General features: G+C 40.8%; 1 protein-coding gene across 2 annotated transcripts in view; it reads right to left on the bottom strand.

The window, feature by feature from the left end:
- The window catches only part of LOC124154063 (protein bunched, class 2/F/G isoform-like), a 376,552-nt gene that overhangs the window by 7,834 nt on the left and 341,531 nt on the right, over window positions 1-27,187 (bottom strand). For both annotated transcript variants that reach the window (XM_046527566.1, XM_046527565.1), the window contains one exon: window positions 4,752-4,803. In XM_046527566.1, the coding sequence (XP_046383522.1) occupies window positions 4,752-4,803 (52 nt within the window). The remainder of the gene's footprint in view (window positions 1-4,751; window positions 4,804-27,187) is intronic.

Here is a 27,187-nt window from a genome sequence, read left to right on the forward strand (position 1 = left end):
AAATTGGCGACGGCCTAGAAAAAAAATATCGATTTGGTAAAGTAACATGCCGTAATGATGGTGTTTCAGATCAACTTTATCGCTTTAGGAGCCAAGAATACACTTATAATTTATCTGAAGTCCCATAATCGATAAATATTGAGGCAAAATTACGGCCCCGCAGGTTTATGGCACTAAAAGATAATCACTCGCAACTTGGAAGAATTATTCTCATGTTGCCTATCTATCTATACAATAATCAAGCACGCCATTATTTACGTCAAAGCAAAAAAGATTAAGTCAGTCAATCATGGAAGATTAAGTCAGTCCTACAAAAGGACAAAATTTTACCGAAATGAAAGATACAAGGAAGCGTTGGGTGAATAATACAATACAGCTTTGCGATGGTGTTGTCTACATATGGCAAATAAGGCTATCAACTCGATCATTAAGGCAAATACTTTAGAGTTATAGATTTATGAACTGCATAGATTCACATTCAAAGAAGGGAAATCAACATTCATAGGGTCAAAGTTTGCCATGAAATCAGCAGAACCTGCAACCCTGAGTCCAAATACCCCACAAGGATACCATCCCTAAACAAGAAATAGAGACGAAACACTCTGAATGCACAAAAGTGGAGTTTTAATAGAGGAGAAGACTGGAAAATTAGAACGCAGTAAAATAAATTACGAGATAATTCGCTCAACAAAGTTCATTTTCATTCATCGAGATGATTCGCCTCAGTTTACAAGGATTTTTCATGACGCAAGATATGGTACAAATGCACGAAAACGAAGTGAACCCACAGATATGAAAATATTAGCAAGGAAAATATCAGACCTCCATCCACAAAACGGGAGTTAATTATTTAACACGGAATATTATCTTCTCAATTACTTAGATAATTCCTTAAATTATTTTGCCGAACCGATTCCCTCGAGTGTAATCCAAAGACCAATATATTCTATAACCCCAAAAAAAAAGAGGACAAATCGCCACGGAGAAGAATCTACAAGATTGAATAACCAGAGAACCAACAAATACAAGATCGCAGAGGTATTAAAACCATAAAGTCCTGGTTATACGCGTTTTCGTCTTCATTCTCCCGTTCATACATCTACACATTGACTTCTATTTGACATTGTACCTATCGTGTGACCAGGCCGTAAGACGTGAGTCCACAACTTTATAAGGAGCCCCCATCAGCCGATCCCATCCTCACGCACGAGCCGGAATGCCTGAGGCTGTCCCATCCCCGAAGAAAAAAAAATCCAGGGCGACACGATCTAGCGTGATGAGGTGAATCGAAGCTAATGCCACAGTCCGCGAGTGATGATAGACGGACTTGGCCGCCCGTCCTTCAAATAGGGGAGTGTGGGATGCAAGGGAGCGTGAATATAAGGGGTGGGGTGGAGACTCTGATATCCAGGCCATGGCCACACGCGCCTGTCATGCACACACGCTGGGCGGCGGAAATGACATTTTGGGGAAACAAGGGACTTCCAACTCCCATTCTCCAAATCTCACCGCCAGTGGAATCCTAGCGTCAGAAATCAAACAGACAACGAGTTCCCCATTTTAGAACACAAGAGAAGAGGAGCTCATAAAACGCCAATTGAAGGAAACTATGGATGACGGAATTGATTCAAACCCACGTAAGTAATAGTTTTTTTGTTAACTTTCCTAACTTGCGAAAGGAAGTAAAAAAATACAGATAACGATTTCTGAAAGTAGAGCCTCCATCGAGGTAATAATGTTGCCATTAGTCATCAAGCAATACGGAAAATTTTCACTGTTTTCATTTTCCACAGAAGAGACTATAAAGCCTTTTTCCTCATGATAGAAAATTAGCATGTGAAAGGAGAAATAGTATTACAGGGAAAATATCGGATTTGTACCCATCTCCTACGCATTTCAATTCGATAAAGCATTTAGGAGCAACTAGTTCTGCTGGAACGTAATTTCTTCATTTGAAATGATTAACATACTTACACGAATCTATGTTTTTCCCCTCTGGATTTCCCAGAAAAAGAGATTTAGTCTTACAATCCCGAAACTTCGTAACTATTACACCATACTAACACCTGTCTTGATTTTAAATATTCCGAAGGAAGGTTAAGCACTGACAATATGTTCGGATTTACTATTTATATGCATTGCATTCCTAGCACTAAAGTTGAATACCTGAATATCTCAAATTAAAAACGGAATATTAAGCACAATCAAAGTATAAAATGGATGGAAGGTGACCATGGAGTGAAACGTGTACTTTTCTTAACTAAACGAATAATGTTAATCAATATATAATGAATATTTTAAATAACTATTATAACTGAGAAAACTAATATGAGTGGATATTCGGATGATGGGATTCGTCCAACATTTGAACAAATGCGGTAAGTATTTCCTTTCCAAGTTCCAACGATAGCGTAAAGAAGAAAGAGGAAGTAGCGTGTAGTTCCAACGACATCCCGTATCCCGATCTCTTTTCGCGAACTGTGTAGCAACACCCCCACCACACCGTCTCCCACCCCACCCCGAAAGCAGCCGCCATTTGGATTCCGAAGGAGGCGGGCGCCATTTCGTCTGGCGACGCGGATAGGGACAATAGCCACGACGGAGGAGATATAAGGGCACTTGGATCGCGTGATGGTGCTCCGTGAAACGCGAGAGAGAGCAATCTACAACACACCTAACAAAAAAACAAGTCTTTAAAGTGAGGGAAAACGAATTATTCGGGGAGTTATGACGTGCAAAAACTACCGTCCTCCCTTGGCGAAGCACGATTCTTGAAGGACGACGGGCGGCTTGGTTTGACGCTATTTCCATTTCGCCGTGCATAAGAATGATGACTGGGATTGAATAAGTTGCCAAGGACTTGTCTCAGACTGCAAGGGTACATTGCTCACGGGATAGAAAATGAGCTAATTCCCTCAATGGGCCGGGTGATAATACTCAGATCATGTACCAAGGAATCTAATGCGTACCACTACCCACTTGTTTTACGTGATGGTATGGCCATATAAACTAATCAAAGAAGTCTTTGTCCATTAACAAAATGATACAAAAGTCGCACAGGGAAAACAGCAACACTGTAGGAATTTTGCTGCGTTAATTTTTCACGAGTTATTACGTGATACACACAAGATATATTTTGAATTTTAGTCCGAACAACTACCATTCACAGCATGAAGAGCGCCACAAAAAATTGTGGAGTTTTAAAGAAAATGTAAAAAATTGACAAAATCTCTTCTTAATGGAAGGCTATTGTCTTAACTTAAAAAAATCTTAAAAAACCAAAGAAAACAATATAAAAATGGTAAAGACGGGCCAGACGGTATATTTTAGATGGAGAATACACTCCCAAAAATCAATAAAAGGGCTCACAGTTGCACATGATAATGTGATTAAAATAATAAAATTGCATATTCCCAGTGGTGTACCGTAGACGCCACCCGCAGGTGCACGGAAAGGGCGAAAATTTCAGGGATTAAATCACTTGCCTAAATTGGGATTCGAAATGGGATCTCCTGACAGTGCTTAGCGGGAAAAATAACCGTAAGGGACACACTGAGAGAGAGTATTTCTCTAAAGAAAAATAGCGAGCCCGGAAACGACCTTGAACAGTCTGTGATTGCGGATTTTTAGGGAGACTGTGGCGCGGGATAAAAAGAATCACACGGAGCGCGGATTCCAACACAAGGTGTCCTCCAAACTACCACCCCAACTCCCTCCCCATCACTAAATTCCCTTTACGGCCTCCGAGGAGCGTGCACCACGGAGAGCCCGACCTCGCCGGGACGGGATGGTGACCTGGCCGTGAGCCATGGCTCTCGGGCCGAAATAAAAGAAACCAGACTCCATGCGCGAAACTGGACTGCAGTGAAGAGTAAATATTCCGACGGCAGAATAGGCAAAAGAAATCAGTCTCCCCCCCTCGGCCCAAACCAGCAGTGTCCTCGAGGTTTGAAATAGAGCGAGCGCGGTGCCAGCCAAATTTGTTGGAAGTAATTCCATGATTTTCCAGGTCAGAGTTCTATTTTACCCCTATGATGCGACGCAATGTGGGGTGGACTAGATCTTAGGATAGCGTAGGAGAAGGAATGTGCAAAAGCTGCTAGGTCTGAAGCCTACAAAATCGTAACGTATCATTTCTCAATGAAAATTACACGTTAAATCTGAAGGAAGAAATGCACACGTTCGAGGGATACTTGAGGATAAAAATTGGCCAAATCATGACACACAAATTAGTTCAATTTTCCAACCTGTGTACGCGGCATTGCCGTTAATTCCAGGCAGTATGACTTTGAACATGAAAATATATCAAGCTTCTTTTGGCCTGCCAATGTCATAACGATGTAGAGGTCGTTTTAATATTAACATTACTTTGCTGTAATGAGCATCAATCAAGACTGATAGCCAATTATCTTCACGAGTTATTATAATATATTTACACGAAACAAAAACACAGTCACAGGAAAATCATTACATCGCGAAAATCTAGAACAACAAAAGCTGATATTTGATTAAGAAGCTGATGAACCTCTGATAATTTTTACTCAAAATCTTTAATATTAACGCCGAGGCGACAAACCACTTATGGCATGGAATTTATTCTCTTCAGGCCAGGAATTCGTTACTTTCACTAAAACTTATAATACGTTTCTAGCTGCGCCACCATGCAAGAACGTTTCTTTAATATAAAAATTTTATCAAGCTGTATGCGAAATGTAAAATATAAGAGAATATTGTAAGGAAGTCAAACTTACCATCGCCTGTTCGATTTTGTTGTCTATCGCCACAGCACTCGTCCCAGAGGCACTGTAAATAAAAATCAACACATTAATACAGGAAGACATTATCAAGGAATCATTAGCACATCCAAACTAAGCCAAACGTGAACATTCTTAAGCATCATAGAAACATAAAATGCTATTTTATCCTTCCAGTATTGATGTATCTCATATGAGTTTAATGTATCCATCTAACGAGAAAAAAAAATTGGCGTTCATTCTTCCATAAATGAAAAGACATTCTGTCGGTCGAAAGATTTGCTGAAAAATAAAATTAAAAACGCAAAATTGTAGCTGTCTTAAATACTCTGCGAACTTACCAGGAGACATAACCTCAATAAATAAGCAAACAATGATTATTTTTTCTGCAGTATGGAAGAGAAGCACCAATAATAATGCTAAGATTCGCATAGAAATTGAGACATAAGTAACGCTTACATAACTTCAACGCCGGTTGAGTTTACCCCCACAGGTTACCAAGAGAGCATTAGTTACCGAGTACAGGAGGGCATTATGCTCTATTCCACGCTAATAGGTTAAATTACGCCATTACGTCAAGGAGAACGAAGCCCCTGGTATATTATCTAACAACCCCACTCGGTCATGTGTCCCAGTTTCTATTCTTGTGCACGAAAATGGAATCATCGGATTTTATTCTCCGCTTCCTAAACGACATCAACAGCAGTCAATCCACCATGCGGGACACACACAAAGAGAAAAGAGCACGTCAACAAGGAACGGCATGAAAACCCACCTCTCCCTCTTCCCGTAACGGTTAATAGCTTCAAAATAAGACTCCGAAAAAAAAAAGAAAGCAAAAGGGATGGAAATCAAGAATGGGAACGCGCCGAACAACACTGAAGAGACGTCCGAGTGACATGAGGCAATTTGGGCCAGTTTATCCGGCACACAAGTTTCCGAAGAGAAGAGAAACCTTACGTCACCGACCTTAATTACGTGAATGCATAATCAATACGTAACCAGGAAAATGTCTTGAACCTCTTCAGTTTTAACTAGTAATATATCTCTTTTGAAATTTAGGAATTAGGTCACCAATAAAATAAACTAATCTACTAGCCAACGTTTTGCACATTAATTCGCGCGCCTTCAGTTCTTGAGATTTTGAACTATTAACACATTTATACATTACATGATTGAGACACTTTACCAAACTTGATGCTGAACAATAATCAAAGATTTGATTGCAAAAGGTATTACAGATTTGTCCATTCAAAAATTATAACATTATTTCGAATTTGGTAAGTTTTTCCGATAGATTAAGTTAAACTGTTAATAGACCAAATACTTAAGCCATGACGATGCGCAAATATATTAGCAAAACTTAGGCAAGGGGATTGGTTCAATTCATAAGTGGATCAATTCCAGCAACAAAGATATATTATTAATACGATCTTTCGCCACGACAAAAACTTGAACCAGAAAGAAAGTTAAAAAATGCCCATGCTTATCAAGACGATGTTCACCTAACTGCCTAGATAAGGTAGTATTCGAAGCGGAGATCACTAGTAAATATTTTCTTGGTGAATCACCGAATTGTTAGCCGCTTATCGGGCCCTTATCATTTTCTGCGGAATCCACGAAATTGCCATGACGAATAATAAGGTAGGAATAAACAGAATATAAACAGATATGCATGGACATGCAGTCTCATACAGAGTTGTGCTCCTCAGAAGATACGGATAATATAGGCTTCCATTATTCTTTCAAGGCAAATTTAATGCAATTCGACTCTGCGAGGTGAAGTATCAATATGCAACAGTAAACAAATTTAGCTATCCAGAATCATTTGATGCGATTACCTTCAGATTTCTCACAACCAACACCTGAAATATCCGCAAAATAAAAAGTACAGGTCATTTCACTACATGAAAACTGTTGAACTACGAACAAAGAAATTGCATTATTGGTCTGATATTTCACGTTACGATAGTTTGTTTTGATCAACTTGGAGAATATTGTGCATCATGCTCCCAGTTTTCAAAATACAGCTCAGGGTCGTTACGCTTTCTGACTTCGTTTCGGAGGAAAACCGCAAACACCAAACTGTTTTCTTTACGCTTGTCCTAACAATGCCAGGTATCGCTCGCATGTTTGCTTTTATTTCTGGAGATAGTACGTAAAATTCAATAATAATTTAGGTAACAGAGCACTTGCATTAAAAACAGCTTTCTATCTTGACGAAAGGAGGAAAATGGGGACATTTACAGTAGGTCGCCTCGTGGTCTAAACAGGTACGCAAGCATTTCTGTTTTCTGCTGTACTTATCGGGAAGAGATCTGGCGAGTCACGGCTTTTCCTGCGTAAAAAAGGATGGTAGTGAATTATTTACGCCCTAAAATTATAAGTTATATATGCAATAATTTTTTCTTAGCTTGATCGAAGTTATACAAAAAACTCAAAAGAATATATCGTATTCAGACTCTGCGATCATCTTTCCTTCTAACCTTTTCGCTAAAGGGAGAATATTTATCGAATGCACGGTCTAAACAGGTATGCATGCAATACAATTTCCTGGCGTTCTTTCGGGAGGAAAGCAAGCAAGCCACGGCCTCACCTGCGTCACAGAGGATAAGGCGATGGGGGAGGGGGTCGCTGTTCTCTGCGGCTAAGGCAGGTGCGATAGGAGAGCAGAGGACTGGTGGGAGGGAGGAGTTGAGTTGGGGGAGGAAGGAGATGGGGATATGGTGGAAGGGGAAGTGCGGAGCAAATCCGTGAGGGAAGATACTGAGGAGGCGGATGAGGGCAACTCCCGCGGGTAAAGGACGATGAAGAGAGGGACCCATATGGGGCAAGAACGGGCGAAAGAAGGGTGCCTGGGAAGGGACGTAAAACCAAAGCGATGGTTGGGCAAAAAAAAGCGAAGTCAGCAAAAAATAAATAAATATAATTGAGGATGTTAACTATCAGTATTCCCAGATAAACAAAAAATCCTGAGAAATAGAAACAAAAACGGCATTTCATTCACTTCCCGTTGTATGCAACCAGGAGAGATTAACGATTATATGTTAGCAATATACTTTGAAAAAACATTCCAAATACACGAGTCCACAGACTCAGTATTAAAATCTTAATATGTAATCGCTCACTTATTTAAAAATGGAAAAAATATTCCCCGGGTCAAAAAAGAGAATATTTTACAACGTAAAAAGTTATAAGTACTCCCTCCCTTACAACCCTAAGATAAAGAGTGGGAAAAGCAGAGTGGAAGTGGTCACCAGGTGAGGAGACTAAGCGGGGACGGAAAGGAACAGAGGAAGGTAACAGGAGTCCGAAAGGAAACAGAGGCGGGAGTGGGGGCGGAACACACGTCAATATCGCAGGAAAGGATGGGGTTGGAGAGCTATGATGGCGATAGAGAAAGATGGGCTGGGGGGGGGGATTTCCCTTGTGAGGGGGTGGGGTGGGGAAGGGGACGAGTCCGAAGGAACGCGGACATCACTAGAGTCGCGGAGCGTAGGGGTGATGGAAAGCGAGCGCACGCAAATAAGGACGAAACATTCCCATGTTGGCCGCCCTGCTCACATCGCCGCGCTGGTTACGTCCGCCTCCTCCTCCTCAAGAGGCAAAGACGGGGAGGTCATTCATTTCAAGAGGGACGGACGGACGCCCGCCTCAACACACAACACATCCCCACAGCTGTGCACGAGATAGAGGAAAGACGTTTTTCGTTAAGGGATCTCACAACGGGACGAAAAGAATCACTGTATACCCACGCCGATCGATGCCTTGAATACCTTAGTATTACTCATGCATGAATCACTTAACAAGCTACCGTTTCGTTTTCTATTATTAACTAATAGTTTTATTTACATGGTAGCATGCTCGGGTTCTTACATCTCTCCCAGCTTTTGGTCTGTCCGCATCTCGCTGTCCTGTGCGCCTGTGTCCGACAAGGAAGCGCTTTTCTGATTAAGCCCTGCATGCTTGGTGTGGAATCAACCCGTGACACACACCCTAGGTGGTGGCTTGAACGGTACATCGTATTTGTAGATACCTTAATATCCCACTCTAGTAGAAAAAATAAAATCAACGAGAAAGTACATGTACCGTACGGTAAATAAAAGACTGCGGTGCACTATCACGTGAGAATGAGACGCAGGCTTGGGAAAAATGACGTATGATTAGTGTGAGAAAATTTTGAGCATTCCCTTGACAAAAATCAATGACTGTTAGCAGGAAAAAACAGCATTATTAAAATAACATTAACAATGTTAAATAAAAACGTTTGGGCTATGTCTCCGGGTAAATTTTTGGGTGGCCCCAACGTTTCCCGGTTGGAAAACGTTGGGGCCACCCAAAAATTGATGCGGAGACATACCCAAAAAATTTTATCTAACAATACGAGAGCCCGCGAAAGTTTTAACGTAGAATTAAATTAAAAATATTCCAAAAATAGACCAAGGTCCATTGTTTGATATCAGAGCGATGAGTGTTTTTCTTTCGTCCACAACGAGTCTGTAGAACGCGATAAAAACTTCGATAGCTGCAGCTTCCCTCAAGGAATATGAAAGGGTTGATAAGGGACAGGCATTCTTTAAAAAACCTAAACAAAGAATTACATATATGCTACATATCGAACAAAAAAATATCCAGGAAAGCAAGCCAAGTAATCATCTAAGCACAGCAAGGTCGCATAGCGACTCATTGTCTAACAGAGACAGCAACTGCTCAGCAGTGGCCTCACGATAAGAAGCTTAAAAATAAAACTGTTAAAAAGGACTTAATCGTGCGGAGCATTGAAAACAGATAACGCCATAATCTGCCACATCAAGACAGACACATTCTTTAAACGATAAAATCGCAAAATGAAAATTTCTCTTAATTTTTAAGACGAAAAAATAAATTGGACAGGACAAAAACAACTCGTAATGACTAAATGGAAATAATATCTTCACAGTACGATAAGTACTGTGCCCATGTTTATCGTTCCAAAGAAAGTGTCGCAGAGTGATCAATGGATTTCGACGCACCAGTCTCGAGAAAAAGAATGTGGACTATATATTTTTTGTACGCGGAAAGACCTTCTAGGAGGTCGTCAGGGGCGCAAACTTAAAATGTTTCATTAGGATGAAAAACATGTGACATTTCTCCAGGGAATTGAATTGACACTCACAACCAAGACGAATCGAAACCATATCTGGATGCCGCCGTCGACAAATTCGCATAGTATGACAGAGACGAATTGGATGATTGATCGCTGCCATCAAGGCCGAGCCTAACATCACTCCCAGCCAAACATCGACTTCAGTCAACGACCTGAAAATTCCAGGATGATCAACAGCACTGCCAACCTCAAAGGAGCCTTTCAACTACAGGCACATTAAGTAGAGGTGGAGTGCTTTCCTAAAAAATACAGACTAGCGTCCAAAAAATATGTATTTAATCAGTAAGAGTTCAGTCACACATAGGTTATACCGCAAATACTATTAAATATGTTACGTAACACGCACCTTAACCGTTGAGCTGCATTGAAATATTGTAATTTAACGTAATCAGGAAGCTTCTCTCCCTTTCGCATATACACACTAGCAAGTGGTCCAAATATACTTTTTAAGAAACCAAATTTCCACCAGGCAATAATAAACCTGAAATGCTCTGCTCTTTGCAACGCAGATCTCAAATGCTGGTGTCCATGTAATATTTTTCGGTAGAAAAACACTTCAATTCGAAAATGGAGAGTGAGGAAAATATGGTGCTTGAAAATGGGGTTGAGTATCGGAAGATGGCGAATATTTTGGCCGTGATCCCAAATGATTCCCCCGGCAAGGGCGGATCGATTGTGCACACATCCCACAGCATACATTCACACTCCAAAGAGAAACCCATGCGCGAGGCGATTCAATGCGATAGAAAACTTGGATAAAATAAAAATGCCACTGGGATAACATTTTCGTACTCAAATGATTTATTAAATGAATTAAAAGCATAGCTACTTAGTACACGTCAATACCTCTAACAATAAGATTGCGAATAGATTCCGCTTTAGCTGTAGTATTTTGTCTTTTTGGTGACTTATTACTCACCAAAAAATGTTAGTTTCACTTGATTTTTCTCCGGTTGTACATAGAGTAGAACCTACACATCCGACTTTTCCTGCGTAACAAATACATAAAGCATTATGCGCGATAAAATACTGAGGAAATTTTTTCGAAATTGATTTACAGGCAAATGCTGATAAGGTTTTACCACATATAATAAACTACTACATATAACCTGAAAATTTCAAGATGTAAGCAGCATTTTCAACCGAGTAATAAGTCACGAAAAAGACAGGCCCTCTTAATGGTAAACTGTGGGCACAGTTAACATCCAAAACGTTAATATAAGTCTATGAAATAACGCAAATGTTTCAGAAGGCTGCATTTGAGGAGGTCATAAAAGATTTGTAACCATTCCTGAAGCGAGCCAGGCCGTAAACGACAAAATGGCTTAAGGAATGCTCCAAATGATACGTCAAAAATTTTCTGGGACCGCAAGGGAAACGAGTACATAGGGACGGGACACGAAATGTAAAATTCTGGCCACCACCACGTGATGGAGAGCGGCGTTTCTCGACTCAGAAAAAAATAAATCACCGCGGTCTACTTAACATGAGGACTCGCGGTTACGCTCATCAGTGATGCCAACTTCCGGAGACGAAATTTCGTCACACCGCCACGCGTGCGGAGGTTCGCGAAGGCATTTACAGTAACGGGAACCGGCGAGCCTAGCGGACGGGCCACCCTCCAGACGTAGCATGTAAACATAAAGCAAAGCGCGAGAGAAACAAAAACAGCAGCGAACGAACGTATGTGTTTTCGGGAGAATGCTGGTGATGAAGTCCCTTAGGTTTTCATACGGGTAATGGTGATTATAGCGGGCAATGCCATTTCGACGGGATAGTCAGGCATCGTTATCAAGAGTAATTTCAACATGATAGCGATGGCCGAGTATGGCTTTGACACGTAGCTGTTGCCGTTTAAGCCACAGTCAATATAAACTTATTGGAAATTGGGTTTATTATGACCGAGACAGAGTATACATCATGAAGTTGTTTTAGAGTAAATTCGGCAGATTTTCTAACAAATGATAGGCAGGTGCTATTATTTACTATTAGCTCTAATAACGATAAAGTTGGGCTTTTATCAACTATTAGCCATTGTAAGTTATGTTACACCGCTTTAAGTGGCTGTGAAATTATATATGCCCCTCTAAAATTCTTAAATCCAAACTCTCGTCAAGTTTAGTTAAGTTGTTACGAATTAATGCTAATACCATCAACCGGCTGAAAATCTGTCAACTCTTAATCAGCGACGACAACGGAACGAGCTGAACCCTCCAAAATACCAGAAACCAACAACTCACTTTGGGAAAAAGTGGTCGATGTACTTGGCCACAGCCTCCCTCAGGAGATCCTGCTGCTTCATGGTCGCGACCCGTCTGCAGGAGGGGTCCCTCACGTAGCGAAGCTGACCCAGTGGCCCCACCAGCGCCCCCGCAGGGCACTCCCCACGGGACACCGCGACTTCCAGGACCCTGTTACAGTTACCGGATGGCCAATACGGCGTCTCCTGAACCGACGGACGTCCGACGCAGGGAGAGCGAACGCACATTCACACGGCTTGGGCACGGGATCGCGAAGAAAACAGGAGGTCGCGATCTCGGAGAAATTGAAGAAAAAACAGAAGAACAACGGCGAGCCGCTATATCTCACACGGACGCGAAGAAGACGACCGCTCTTGCCCCTTCTCACTCCTTCCGCACTCGGGAAACGAGCTCGAGACGACGGAACACAAAGGCGACTGGTTTTATAAGGGGGAGGTGTATCCGGTTCGGGAAGAACGCAGAGAAGCACAGAAGATGGTGGTGTTGGTACCAATTCCTTCAGCGCACCGCACAGGGAAGTTGCCCGCGAGGGAACTGAAGAGCTGCCAATACGTCTTCACACTTTCTCTGCCGGCGTGACTTTGGAAGCGACTGTGTACCAGAACGGACTGACCAAGAGCTCTCTCTAAAAACTTCCCCCTTCCTTCCGCAGCAAAGGTGCTCACTTCACGGCGACAAGGTTTCCCACGCAAAGTCGACGGAGTGCGGTCACCAAAAGAGTCGCGCGAGACAGCCAGTCACCTATCCTCTTCCTCCAACCCTTTTCTCCCTCCTTATGCCTCTCCTCGCGTTATCTTGACAGCACACGCAGCGGACCTCGAGCTGAGGGCAGCTAATTTATGGATGTAGCACGTAAAAGAGAGCTGTGTGCGCCGCCTTCTCTTCCAAAACTAAATAGTCTCGGAAACCGAACGTGGAAGACACGAAATCAATCACCGACGCCGGTGAGATGAGCAAGAGCACAGTTGGCTCCTCGGCTTGCCTCAAAAACAATCTCCGTCACCCGATGGGAGCGTAGCCTCTGCAGCGTGAGTATCGTACGCGGGGGACCAAAACAGGTTTCCCTGGCTAAACAACAAACCTCCTATCCCGAGATGGGGGATGAATTGCAAAAGACTACCACACGAGAGGTATCCGTACACCTCTTTACTCTTCGCGGCTAACGGCTCGACTGCGGGGGACGAGTATGTCGGCGCGGGGGTATGGGAGGAAAAAGTAGGAGGGGAGGAAGAGGGGGAAAAGTGGCGTGAGGTGGAGGGGAGGAACGGGGAGAGAGAGAGTGGGAGGGATGCGGAAGAAAGGGGGAGTGGGGCACACGGCTTGATGAAGCCAATGCAGAGTGTGAGGGAGGGGAGGGGGAATTAGGGTCGGGGAGAGGGAAAAGGGAAGGGGAGGTGGGACGGATGCGGTGGGGGGAGAAGGCGTGGAAAAAGAGAAAAGGGGGGAAACTCGCGGCTTCTCACTACTGCCGCAGTGGCCACCGCAGCAGTACGAGCGCCGGCGGCCGCGTCATGTGACGTCATACGAACGCTGCTCCTCTGCTAGAGGGGACTGTGAGACAGGTAGCGATGCCGAATCCGTAATAGGCCAACGAAAATACGATAAATTACCCAGCCAATTAGTTTGTCAAGTACCAAACACAAAACAATAACAAACGAAGGAGTCGCCAATTACAGAAATGAGCATGGAATATAAGAGAGAAGTTACCAATAAAATATAAACGATAATTTTTTTTACGGAAAGACATAACATCTACCTTAGAATAATTCTCTGACGATAGTAGTCGGATCACGAGCAAGAGTACGAAGACAGCTAAATTCCACGGATTCAGGCGACATATCGAAGAATTTCTTCTTACAAAAATGATAAACTGACGACGAGTCCATATTTCTTTAATAATACGAAGACAGCCATTTTCAAGCAAAAGAAATATTTACAGGGGTTATGGAAATCCAAAAATCAGCCTGATAACAGAGTTGATAACTACTTTCAAGCCACAACGATTTTACGACAGAGAAAAAATTTCTTTATGATTTCATGAAATCGTAAGCAGGTGAAGGTACAGAAAGATCGTTTTCTGTACGCACCAATCGTATCTACCTACGTTGCTACTTTACTGATTACGCTATCATAAAGTCAAATTTCATCTGGCGGTGACTTTTAACCCATAAAACCGTCTTAACGCAGATTATAAACCTCATTCCACGACACTGCCGACATTTCTCGCGGCTGATCACAGTACGTACGTCACTGGCTTCCCAGCCAACATTCGGCGATGCACAATGCACGACCGTTTCGCGTGTTACGGCAGGGGTCTCATACTCCGACCCCAAAGACGTCGTCCCCATAGAGATTGAAGTGAATAACTCTTTTGAGTGATGCATATTCCGTCCACGACACTTACCCTTGGCACGAGCAAGCATCACAGAGAAAACGCCGCATCGAGAGGCTCTACTGCGACAGAAGTTCGCATGCGCGGTGTCCACAGCAAATCTAAATCATGCACATACATGCGGGAATCAAAAAGAAGTTGAGTGTGCTTAGGTCGAATCTGCAAATTCGATTAGCGTACATAAATAATAACTTCACGTGTCAGTGGATGCTCTATTTTGGCCACACGCTAATGCTTCAATCACACAATCCCTCCATTACGGATCAATCGATCACCGCGTATCCACGGTTCTAATTCGTTAGGTAATCCTATAGCGCTCGCTCGTTTGCAATATCGATTACTATTATTCTGATTAATTATCGAGAAACGACACGTCAGTAACACGAAAACATGACGATTGATACATCAAACATCTCCGAGTTTGTTCATACCAATCTCATGAATGAGGTTTATTTTAGCATAATCCCTTCCGTATTTATCGTTAAAGCTTTCAAGGTGGCACGCCCAAAAACAAGGCAGTCATGTGCATGACCAAATTAAGGTATTGGTCATAAGGATGAAATTCACCGCAAAAATAAATTGATTTGAGCGGGAGTTGGGCCAATATCATCAATCGAGTCCCCTAATCATGATGGATAAAAAGATAGAATATGGTTCCTAGCGCTAAAGTGTTCCATTCGAGACTAGTGTCGCGATTCAACAACGAACCAAAGAGAAAAACTCACAGTAGCCTTGTGACACCTCAGTCGGCTACAGTCACGTTTAGTACCACTCTTCACCCCTAGGCAAAACGTATGTTAAATAGCGAAGCCTAAAAAAATACTGCTTAGTGATAGAGAGCTTGGAGAAGCGAGAGGCCGCTCGCTCACGTGTAGTCAGAACTACGTATGAGCGACAACGAAACCTCTAAAACCACATAAAAACATACTTAGATGGATGCTTTGAGAATAGACCATCCTCAATTTGGAATCAATTTAAGGAGTAAATGCTGAAGGCCAACGCGCAAGAGTAGGCGTGGATGCGAAACATTGGAACAAATATCAAGTCTATACAGGCTTTCCACCAGGTCAAAGTTTTCAAAACTGCCGTTTAAATAACCAGGTCGACCATCTTCATCTTTCCCTAAACTCAATGGAATACTCATCTATACAGAATCTTAAGCAGTCGTGAGACCAGGATGATAGCCGGAATTAACATCACCGAAATAAATTGGATTTCCTACGTATGTTTCGTGGACAGATATTTCGTCGGAGCAATGAAACGAGGGCTTTGCGTCTCAAATGAAAGACAGTTTTTTCGAAAATTCCAATCATCAAAATTGCATAATTTTCATCGAATAATTAATCGATGAATGAAAGATCCAATACGAATGCATTCCTAAGAGAAAAATTCCGGAAAACGATTGCAAAATGCATGTTTCTATTTCAACTGGCACAGTCAAAACTATATGACATCCATCAAACAAGTAAAGAGGAAATTAAGAAACGAAAATGCATTAGTTACCACCCAGGAATTCAAAGAGGGAACTTGAAGCTCACGATCCTAACTAAGGAACTATTCAAGATTATTTCCTCTTCATTCGGTCGGTGGCGCTTAAGTGTAAATATGGGCGTTTCGCATAGCCTTGTTTTCAAAATTTTGCGATAGGAGTCTATACTTAAGACTGAGAAAAGATCTTAATAACCCAATCACGCTTAAATGAGATCACGCGCATGGGGACCGCGAAACACACCAAATACTAAGCAAATTAGTACAAGACCTGTTTTGAATCCCCTATCGTATCAAATAAGAACTCTTTGAGGAAGTAAGGGACCAACGAGCCCAGATAAACCGCCATACCCCCCAATATGAGAATGATAATAACCGCTTCGAACCAGAATTTTCTGCGAATAATGAAAAATAAGATTCTTATCACTCAAGCAAATAATAGGCATATTAAGAGCCAACAGTCAATGGGCCAAGATTATCATGCGGGAATGAATTGAGAGGACGCTGAACAAACATGAATGTCAGTCTTAAAGAGATCATCTGCACCCCAAAATCGATGGCTCAATAGAAGTCAACAAGTATGAGACTACAATGAACATGTACTTTTCACACGAGTGACTCACCGGGACATCGGTAAAAGACTCTCACTGGACTACGGCAGGAAATTGCACAGCCGTATCTACGTCACGGCAACGCAGGACTTATTGTTTGCATGTTGCTAAACGTCATCCGGGATAAACCTAATGATTAACGCCAAACGTCAGCGTGTTGCGAGGTAACCCAGGAGATTTCGAATTCCATTGCTTTACATGCTAGTTATTTAAGGGTCTTATCGATGAAGCAACTTACCAAAAGAGTGAAGAACACGCAATATTACTCAGCTGAAGGTTTCTGATTACTCATGAGAAAACAACACTTGTTCAACATGTAACAATTGAAAATAATTTTTAACCTTAAAAGAGGTTAATATTTACGATCCTTGCGAGCTAACCACAAAAACAGCGCCCTTAGTGGATTAAAAAAATCTAATTATGAACCAATTATTTGTGAATGAAAATAATAATTAGCCCTTGCGATGCCAAATGCCTGTGAGAATCAAGGCAAGTCACGTAAAAATCAATATAACCAAGGATAGTGCAAAGAACCTATTTCCAGGAGCAGGAAAGGCATCCCTATCAGACCGCCACCGTATAAAACTTCTAATTATAGGTGAAATGTAATAATAAGAAGGATAAATTCAGGATAAATACCTTTCGTTACGGTAAATTGCACTCCTGGGATGGTTCCACTTGGGATAGGTATTAAGGAGGTGCGTATAATCCAAAAGGAAAGTTTACTAAATTAATATCTCCGAACAATAAAAGATCACCAGTTTATGATCGATGTCATTATTCAGGTACCTCTACAGAGAATATAGGGTAGTTGATATTTGCCTGATTCGAGACAAGCTCGGGCAATCTTCTCCTGCTCTAATTGTAGTTCATCTCAAACCAAAAGGCGGCTGGAAGCTAGGTATCATTCGTCAGTTCTCATTTACTTAGGCAAAGAAAGGGCAATTTGCGGAGGAAAAAAATAATTGCCATCACCAATACCAGCGAAATTTTCCCGATGGCACAATATTCAAAGACAGCTGACGAAAAAGGACAAATTTTCAGTCGCGAAGTTATTGTAAACGCACTATACCAAACGATCATTGACATATAACCTATCGAATTACACATTTCGAGCTCAACATCAAACTATATAACGACGAGATGAGATATAAGCACAGATAATTGAACACCAAGCGATGACTAAAGTAGTATTTGCCACCCAATGACACTGGAATTAACGTAACCACTAGCTCACATCATGAAATTTCCCACATAGCTGCTCTTGATGGCGAAATGACCTCAATTTGTAGGTGGTCACTCGTCTCACGGTCCGATGGAAAAACGCGACAGGAGGCGGGAGGAATGGGACGAAGAGGGACGACAGCCACAGCGAGTAAGGTTAAACGCTAAGGTTAAGCAGGGCGAATGACGATTGCAATTCATTCCACGCCATTAAGCACCCATTTGGTCTCCGGTCTCGGAGAGGCTATACATTTATACACGCTTTGCCCGGCATGCTAATTGCGAGAGGTTAAGCTGAAAGGCCTCCCATCTCTCGCCGGACATGAAAGAAGACGACAAATTTCCATTTATGCAGACTGATTCCCATCGGTCATTATGCGCGTAGCGAGGGCTTGCCCGTGAGAATGTTGGGAGGATAATCATCGGCCACCACTCATCTAACGGTAAGAGCGCGGTATGTTTTAAAGATAACAAGTGCTCAAGAAACGAACAACGTGCCTAAGTGAACCCATCAATGCAATTGACAGCCAATGGAACTCGGAGAATACTTAAAGTTGTGGATTACTGCGAACATACCGGAATAGGATTGGGGTGAGACATATTTAGGATAAAATTGAATGAGCCATTAGGGACATGTAACTTGACCGGAAAACGACATTTCCCAAATATCCAAAAAAACCTTCTCCGAAACGTAAATGGCAAATACATGTGAATTTAGACACTTATTAGTTTACTCTCGTCTCACCTCAGCTAGTCAATCGATTCCTAATCACCAATGAAAATAAAACTACTGATATAACTAGGAAATGGCTACGTTGACAATGACTTAAGGGATTTTGAAGAAATAACTAAATACGTGCATGTTGTGTTACTACGCTAGCTTGCGGGAAAAAGTAATCGTAAACTAAATTAAGTACAAGAATGAAGTCCTGCGATGGTAAAAACCTAACCTGGCTAATAAAAAGCGCACTTGAAATACCGGTTTAGGGTGAATCGTAAACCACATTCGGTACACGCAGGAAACGAGTTGTGAAGCATGGAACTGCTCGACGAACGCACAAGAAATGGCGTCCAACGGCATTGGAAGGGCCAGAGAAAGGGAGCCTTCAGTTTAGAATAGGGACTACATCACATGCATTGCTGTTGAAGCGATCGATTCTACGAAGTAGCTCCTCTACCCATGTTGCGCAGGAAGCCATTATTTTACCTGCCATATGGCGAGATGAGTGAGAGCTGAAATGATTGGATATGCACTGAGACATAATAAATTGCAAAGGAATATGTTTGAGGAAAAGATTATCGGTCCCCAGAGTTACTTTCTTCTGGAGCATGAGGTAAGTGATGACATTTATATCCGAAGCTGTTCTCAAGGAGGCAGCATTCAGAAGAGAGACGCGCATGTTACAATGCATCACCTTAAGATGATGAGGATGGCGAAAAATAATCTATGCACAAAACTAAGCGACTTTTTCGACGAACACCTTGCTTCCATTTGCGATGGAGAAGTTCGCAGCGTTATCCTGAAGTTACAGGAGTCTAAATGAATATGGCGGTAAACGAAGGGTATTTTTCACGTCGTATGGGAAAAATTCTTCTCTGATTTACTTAGTACATTTACCCCGTTTTTTGCTCCACGCTCTCGAAATGATTCCCATCCTAACTCGCATTACATATTTGAAACGCTTCACTCTTCATCGTAACAACTCATCACGAATCTGGCCACTCTGCGACGTACTCGTTTTCAGCTGTCAGTCCTACTTCACAAGGGTCTCACGCTCATTTTTTTAAGCCATCAAAGGTAAGGTAAACCCTAAGGAATTTTACCACAATCTACCCAGAAAACATTGCTTTTCAGGGTAGATGACTTTTTAGGAAAACAAATACCGTAATCATCTTCAATGCATAACTCACGGCGTGCCAAATGACTTACAAAGCAATATAAATACACTCAGCTCTATACTCCAAGCAATCAGCAGTGATCTGCTTCAATCCAGTACAATAGAACATATCCAAAAGCAAACAAAACTAAACGGTGGTAAGCATCCCCAACTGGAGGTAAAAACAGGGGAGTGACAAAACCCTCGATTGATGCAAAGACTGAAATAAACAAAATTTATTTTTAGACAGCCAAAAGCTCTTTATAGCCCTGAATAAAGGCGAAATATGCAGCTACGAGATATGAAATCCTGTTGATAAACACTTTCACCAGGAGAGAAGACAGGAAATAAAAGGCTAGCACTCATATAAGCTACTGGCCAAGGAGAACAGATTCAAAACAACAGGCACAAAAACATCCACCGGAGCGAATGAAAATAAATGAAAAAGAAATACGCTAGAGGTCCCTCCACGAGGCTCCGAAGAATGAAGGGCAAACAAATCTACCAAATCAAAGTATCCTCAGGATGACGCCGCTGCGTCGAAACTAGTCGTACCGCGTAAATAAATTGGTGGATTAGTACAAAGTTTGTTCGTTTTTATACATTGAAATGAACTTCCACAAAGTTGAGCCTGTGACTATAGAGATAAATCTACCGTTCCTACTGTAGGCGCGAAAGGTCACGAATCGAAGATCAAGTTATTTCGAAAAGAAATAAGTTAAATACCCAGTGAGTTGTCAAACATCTAAATTGCGAGAAGATTAAGCCATTAAAATAAAATACAAAGTCAGAGAGCGTAAAAGGTAATTTCAATACAATACCAGACGAAACTGAAGCGGGGATTTCTTAATGTACACTAAGATTTAAGTAAAGTTCTACGGCAAATCAATTATTCTATAAACATTCAAAGACATCCATGAAAATCTTCCCCACGAAGAGATATTAGCTACACTATCCAATATCCATTCAAAGAAAAAAATCAGAGGACCAGTATTAGTAACTCCAAAGAAACACGTAAAAAATTCCATTCCAAATTCCTGCCAAGTTGACTTTAAACAAAACTAAACGACAGAGTTAGAATTTTGAAAATTGGATGTTTATAATTTTTTGGGAACAGGGTTGACATTTTAAAGGGATTACGTTCAATTTAAGGTATGTCCACATGCAGACGTCATTAAAAACCATGGCTCCGATTGCCTTTACACCGTCGTGTAACTCAAACTTCCTTACCCAACACTTTCTCAAAGCGAGGAATAAAAAGAAGGCTGACAAAAATCTCCAAAATACATGTTTACGTCATTTACCCCGATGACGTAATCCCCGACTTCCCACTAGGAAAAATATTCCGTCCAGGTAAGCTTGGACAAACCCTCAAAATGCCAACGACGTCAGCGAGACACCTGCAAGGATGCCAACCTTTAGGGATACAAGAACTCACAATTTGTCAAATTTACTGAGAAATTGGATAAGTATGGTCACCGAAGTAACATCAATAAGTTTAATTTATAAAATGGCTCCATACAACGCAGTTTTTCTTCTCACTTATAACTGCATATGTTGACATGATGGACTCTGTCCAAATGAGTTAAACAAAAAATACTATTCATCAACATCAGCGTAATATTTACTACCAAAAGGGAAGCAACGGATTAATTTATTGCACGTCCCAAATCGAATCCATGGCGCACCAGTCCTATCGCGAGGATGGGGGCCACAGAACTTCCCTTTATGCTCCCACTCTGCCGCGATATACTACTAACACATCTTTTTCACATATACATGATTTACTTCCACACGATAACCTTAAGTCAGCGCAAGGGTGTTGAGCAATGGGCGAGTATTTTTTACCCAACACGCATTTTCTTCTCACATGTCACCAAAGTATCTCCTGTTTCAGCCCATTTTGTCGGCCCTACTGATGTAACGTATTGGTAGAATCACATGCCCGCCGTCATTCTCAAACATGGTCGATCTGGATTTTTAGAACTGTATGGCAGGTATGGCGAAAACAAAACAGAAAAGTAGGGCGCTGGGAAACACACCGGGTGACTAATTATGAATGACAAGTCTCGGCGACCACCAACGGCGGAAGTCGTATCCACGCAGATCTTCACGAAGGACACGCGTGAGGGGAACGGGGTGAGTAATTCATTTCCCACGGAAGCACTATGCCCTCGACACCCACAAATGAAACATCTACTATCTAGCACCCACAAGGGTGAGTCAGATATCATCGCCTATTCCGAATGCAAGGTGCAAAATCATAGGGAAATAGCAGGAAAAAATGTTCATTGCGACGAAATAAGCCTTATAAGGAAAAAAAGTGGCTGGAAAATCAGTGAGTGAATTAATCTGCAGAAAATAATATTCAAAAGAAAGTCCTATGCGAGGTAGAAGCACAAAGAATGACATCAAGGAATTCTAACGAAGGTCGCGAAGGAAAATGACGATGAGAGACGTGAAAAAGGCAAAATAATTCCGCAATTACCTTCTAATTTGGGCTGTCAATGATATAAAAGACCGTCAAACTTCAACGGTACTAAGAGAAAAAGGATTATCTCCCTCTAATTAATTAAATAAAGCACAAGATAGACACAATCCTGCCATTCCTAGTACGGAATAATTATTTAAAATGCAAAACATCTTCTTCGATGAATAGAGAGATAGCGTAGAGAATGAAAATAGAGCGATAAAATTCCACAATGGGCGATATAAAACTATGTTCTGAGATCATTATTTTGCGACAAAAAAGGGTCGTAGGAAGGCGCAACATGTCGAAAGCATGGTACAAGAATACAAGCCATTACACAACGAATGAGACATTCTAATGAAAAGCAATAATATTTGGGGATTGAAGCACCAAGTGTTAAGAACGTCGCAAAATTACTTGCTAATCCAAGACTAACTCGGACATGATAAATTAATATTAATACCTCTACGTCCTGGTGATTTGATTCGAAATGAAAGATGGATATGCATAAATTGATATTTACGACTGAACCATGGTTATATTGAGGCCATGAAAATGTCACACTCGACGATGATGAGGTTAATCTTCGAGGACCACAATATAGAAAGAGTGAGACAAGCAAATCCGCTCAGCCGCCTTCTGTGGTAAGTGCTATGATGAAATAGCCGTGATCAGTAGTAGTCGAGAAAGAGGCTCGTAAATAAAATCCAATTCTTTTCGGCCTCTGCGTGAATGCCACCATCTCTTCAGCTACGGTAGTTTTGTACTCAGAAAGACAAATCGAGAGTACAACGAAACTAGTTCAGCGCAGAAGATCGGCACAGATTTGACGTCTTATGCTTAGGCGTTTTAGGTATTTTAGTAAAAGATTTCATAAGCACTAAATGATAATGGGAGACAAACTAGGCCGAATTGAAACGTACCTGAAAGTAAACTATTTTCACTCCCTCACTGTACGGTTAATAATTATTGCCATTTTCATGAATGAAAATTGGATTTATAAGTTATTTGGAGAAAAATAGTCGCAAGGAATCAAACGATGACTGTCTATAAATATTCTATATTTATTCCTAGCATCAATCAGAGAATAATAAATTAGAATATATAAAGAAGCGATTCTAACGAGAATCAAATTTATATTTAAAAATGTGAAAAGTTAATTTATAAGAGCTTAGATTTCAGACCTTAATTTCTCAAATGAAAACGAGTGAAATGAAACTTCATAGATATCGAACCCAAATTAAACAAAGTTAGGGATTATTATAAGGATGCATTGATAAAAAACGAAGCTAACAATAGGTTCCAAAATTCATCCAACTCCACATTATCATTGCAAATGTGAGATTGTAATATTCATCATCATATTTTAATCACTAACTCATATATTAAGTTTGAGGTAGAAAACATTTCATCTACCGTTGACAATAATTTCTCCTTTATCCAAAGTTCATGGGTCGTGGAATTTCTATACAATTATGAATTCAATTCGAGAGCTTTATAGTAATTGATTACAGTTTATCATTTACACTTCCGCGACGGGACAGCCGTTTAACATTAACGTTTAATTTCACAGAGAGATAAGAGATTATCTCTTTTCTTGGAAATATAATTTTATTCTTATGATCGATATGATAGCAAAGAGTGTTCGTCAATCATCTTATAGTCACTTATTTTACGATGCAAATGAACCCAGGTCAAGAAAAATGTTATACCCTCATTTTGAAATAACTACCGTTAACTTGAATGCAGTATTGTCATGACCATAAACAATTTTCCCTTTCATTAAAAAATAGTAAATATCAAATGATGATGTTGTTGTATACAGAGAAGTTTACGACCACAGCGATAGATTAGCATTAGAAAAGGACCTCGTTGCCATAAATGACTGATGTAGTACGTGGGAGTTGGAATTAAATCTTGAAAAGTGTATGGTGATGAATTTTTGGGGAAAAGGATACTTCTTCCAGAAGGAACTACACCGCTAACGAGATTCGATTATCAAATGCCGAGTTCGTTAAATACTTGGGGGTCACCATTACCCCGGATCTTTCTAGGGGTAAACACAGACATGAAGTATGCGGGAAAGCTAACCGTAAGCTGGGATTTGTAAAAAGAATTCACGGTAAATGCCCAAAAAAGGTGAAAGAAATAAGCTACCAGACTCAAGTGAGGCCTCACTTAGAATATGCTGCTAGCGCATGGGACCCTTACGAAGTAGGACTAATAGCTGAAATCAATCGAGTACAGCGCAGGGCGGCCAGATTTGTGATGAGTTGTTACGACAAAAAGTGCAGCGTTTCCAGTATGTTACACGAGTTAAGATGGGAATCTTTACAGGAGCGTAGATCGAAGTATATGCTTAACTTACTTAGGAAATTCGAAGAAGATGTTTTCTCAGACGACGTGAATCATACCCTGCGTTTACCATTTATGGTAGACGTGATGATGAGAAGAATATAAAAGAAATAGACTGTAAAACAGAGATATTTAAAATGTCATTCTTCCTTCGCACTATTAAGGATAGCAACGTTGTCCCAATAGATAGGATTAATGGCGTCACTCGCTAGGAGGACTCATTGCATGTTTTATTTCCATAGCTCTAACCTTTAATGTATTTTCTCTTGGAGTTACTTACCATTATAAAGTTTATTTATGAATAAGCATGTATATTTTGCTAGTATGCGTAATATTTCTATGACGGTGCATTGTGCATGTGGCGTCCTCTTGCATGCTACATGTTGTTGATTGGTCACCCCCTGCCAAACACCCTAGAGGTGGCTCGCATAATAATAATACCTCGTATTTAACCATGAAACTGAAACAATTCAGGATCCAGTGTGCGCACCACTATCCATGAATTTAGCTCTTTCAAACCTCCAGGGAATTGACAAATATTTAATGAATACGACATTATGGGTAACTCATTGGACATACGATGCCTTACGCAGGTCAAGACGAATCACGAAATAACTAAGGCAACATAGCAGAGTTACGAGGTCCAAGCGGCCAAAAACCATTCCCCTCCGGTGCTAAACCGGAGGGGAATGGTTTGTGGCCGCTGAGTTTTGGTATCCGGAGCTACTGATTGTGAGCCACCCCTACCGTCACGCGACAACTCGTCGACGAATGGAAGAAGGGCGAGGGAATGACGTCATTGGAAGCCTCTGAAAAGCAGCCCGGTGAGAAATAAAATAAATACGGGAGTAGATAATGGACTAAGATTATATAATTACCTATAACACCACTGCCTCGATTTAAACCCAAGCAAATAAATTACTCTGACGTGCACTATGTTAGGGGAATATTTGATTGAACCGCGTCAAAAGGGAATATTAAATGGACAATATTTAGATACCATCATCGAAAATCCGGGGATACTACAGAAATTCACGAGATTCATTCACTATAAGTTTTATTGATGTAACCTGGCCTATATTTCCAGAAATATACTCCCAGATTTCTGGATTCGGTATATATTTTAGCGATGGAAACATAAGGAAAAACAAGGAATGCAATAGAAGAGCAGAAACGAAAATTATATGTACATCACTCTTGGAAATGCATAATCAGAAGTTCATCCTTCCATCCATATTCATTCATCTTAAATTATTAATTCTTAGATTAGATTTATCTAAAATTTCCAAGGCATTCCGCATGCGCTGATAGATAAAGCGATCAGTGTAAATTCACCCGATTCAGGCGTGATAAAGTGGAACTTCGACAAATTGAAATACATATAAGTGGTTACACTTTTCTACAATTATTGGAGGCGTACGACGCGTTTCGGCCCAAAGATTTATTTATAACGCCCAATATATTCTGAGACGAAACGCGTCGTACTCAACAAATAATTGTAGAAAAATGCAACTACCTTTCACTTTTAGATGAGTATAAGCATTGGCAACCTAAGGATGATACATCTCAATACAGTAATAACCGCAGACTTAGAGCCATATAAGCTGTGGAGGAATATCCGCGAGATTTTCATCCATTTGATGCGTTAACAAAGCAGAAAATTCATAACACAACAAAATTACGTTGCCACCGGAAACAGCATAAAAATTTAAGTAAATACAAACAATTATTTTCGTACACAAACTTCACGGATGTAACTTTCTACAATTACCTGCAAGAGAATAATTCATCATTATACGATGAGAACTAATGAATGCACTTGAACAAAGTATGCACCTAAACAAGGCAGAAAAATGACACTTAGAAAAAATTAGGCAAGCGTACATTCAACTCAAATATTCTTAGTCCGACTCAGACCTATAAATGTTCTTTTTCCATTCAAAGAGAAAAACTTTCTATTTCAACCTTCATATCTAGAAATATGCATCGGTATAAAATAGCGACGCCCATGGCGAGAATTTCGAGTGGTATTAATATCAAAACGACGTGATTTAAAAGCGTTCGGCAGAATTAAATTTAGGACTGGAACAAAATCCAATAATATTCCACCGGAGATTATACTCAAAAAAGCCCGTCAGAAACACGGAAATTTAACACCACGACGCGGACTATCGTTATGCCTATAAAAAATTCACCTTGAAGATGAAGGCGAGCGATTGCTAAAAATATACCGAACAGGTGAGTTTCAAAAATTACTATTACTAACCAGATTTTTTAAAATTTGATGCATTACGCCAAATATTAATTTCTAAATATCAAATTCTTCAAAACGAACTTCAGACTTCAGTAAGAAGTGGTTCGTAATTGGCCTGCTATTACATTACAAAGCATAAAAAGAATTGTTGACGTATAATGACACCTACGATTTTATTTAGACGGTTAATTTTTGCAAGTCACTCTTTACATATCACCAGATGAATATTTAAGCGAGCATCTTACTATCGTGGATCATGACAAAAATTAGCACCCTCAAATAACACTGGATGAGACGAGAAATAAATGCCACATTTAGCTTACTCTCAATCTGTTGTCTGACTGACACAATAAAC

The sequence above is a fragment of the Ischnura elegans genome, chromosome 2 (genome assembly GCF_921293095.1).
Source record: "Ischnura elegans chromosome 2, ioIscEleg1.1, whole genome shotgun sequence".
Taxonomy (NCBI): Eukaryota; Metazoa; Arthropoda; class Insecta; order Odonata; family Coenagrionidae; genus Ischnura; species Ischnura elegans.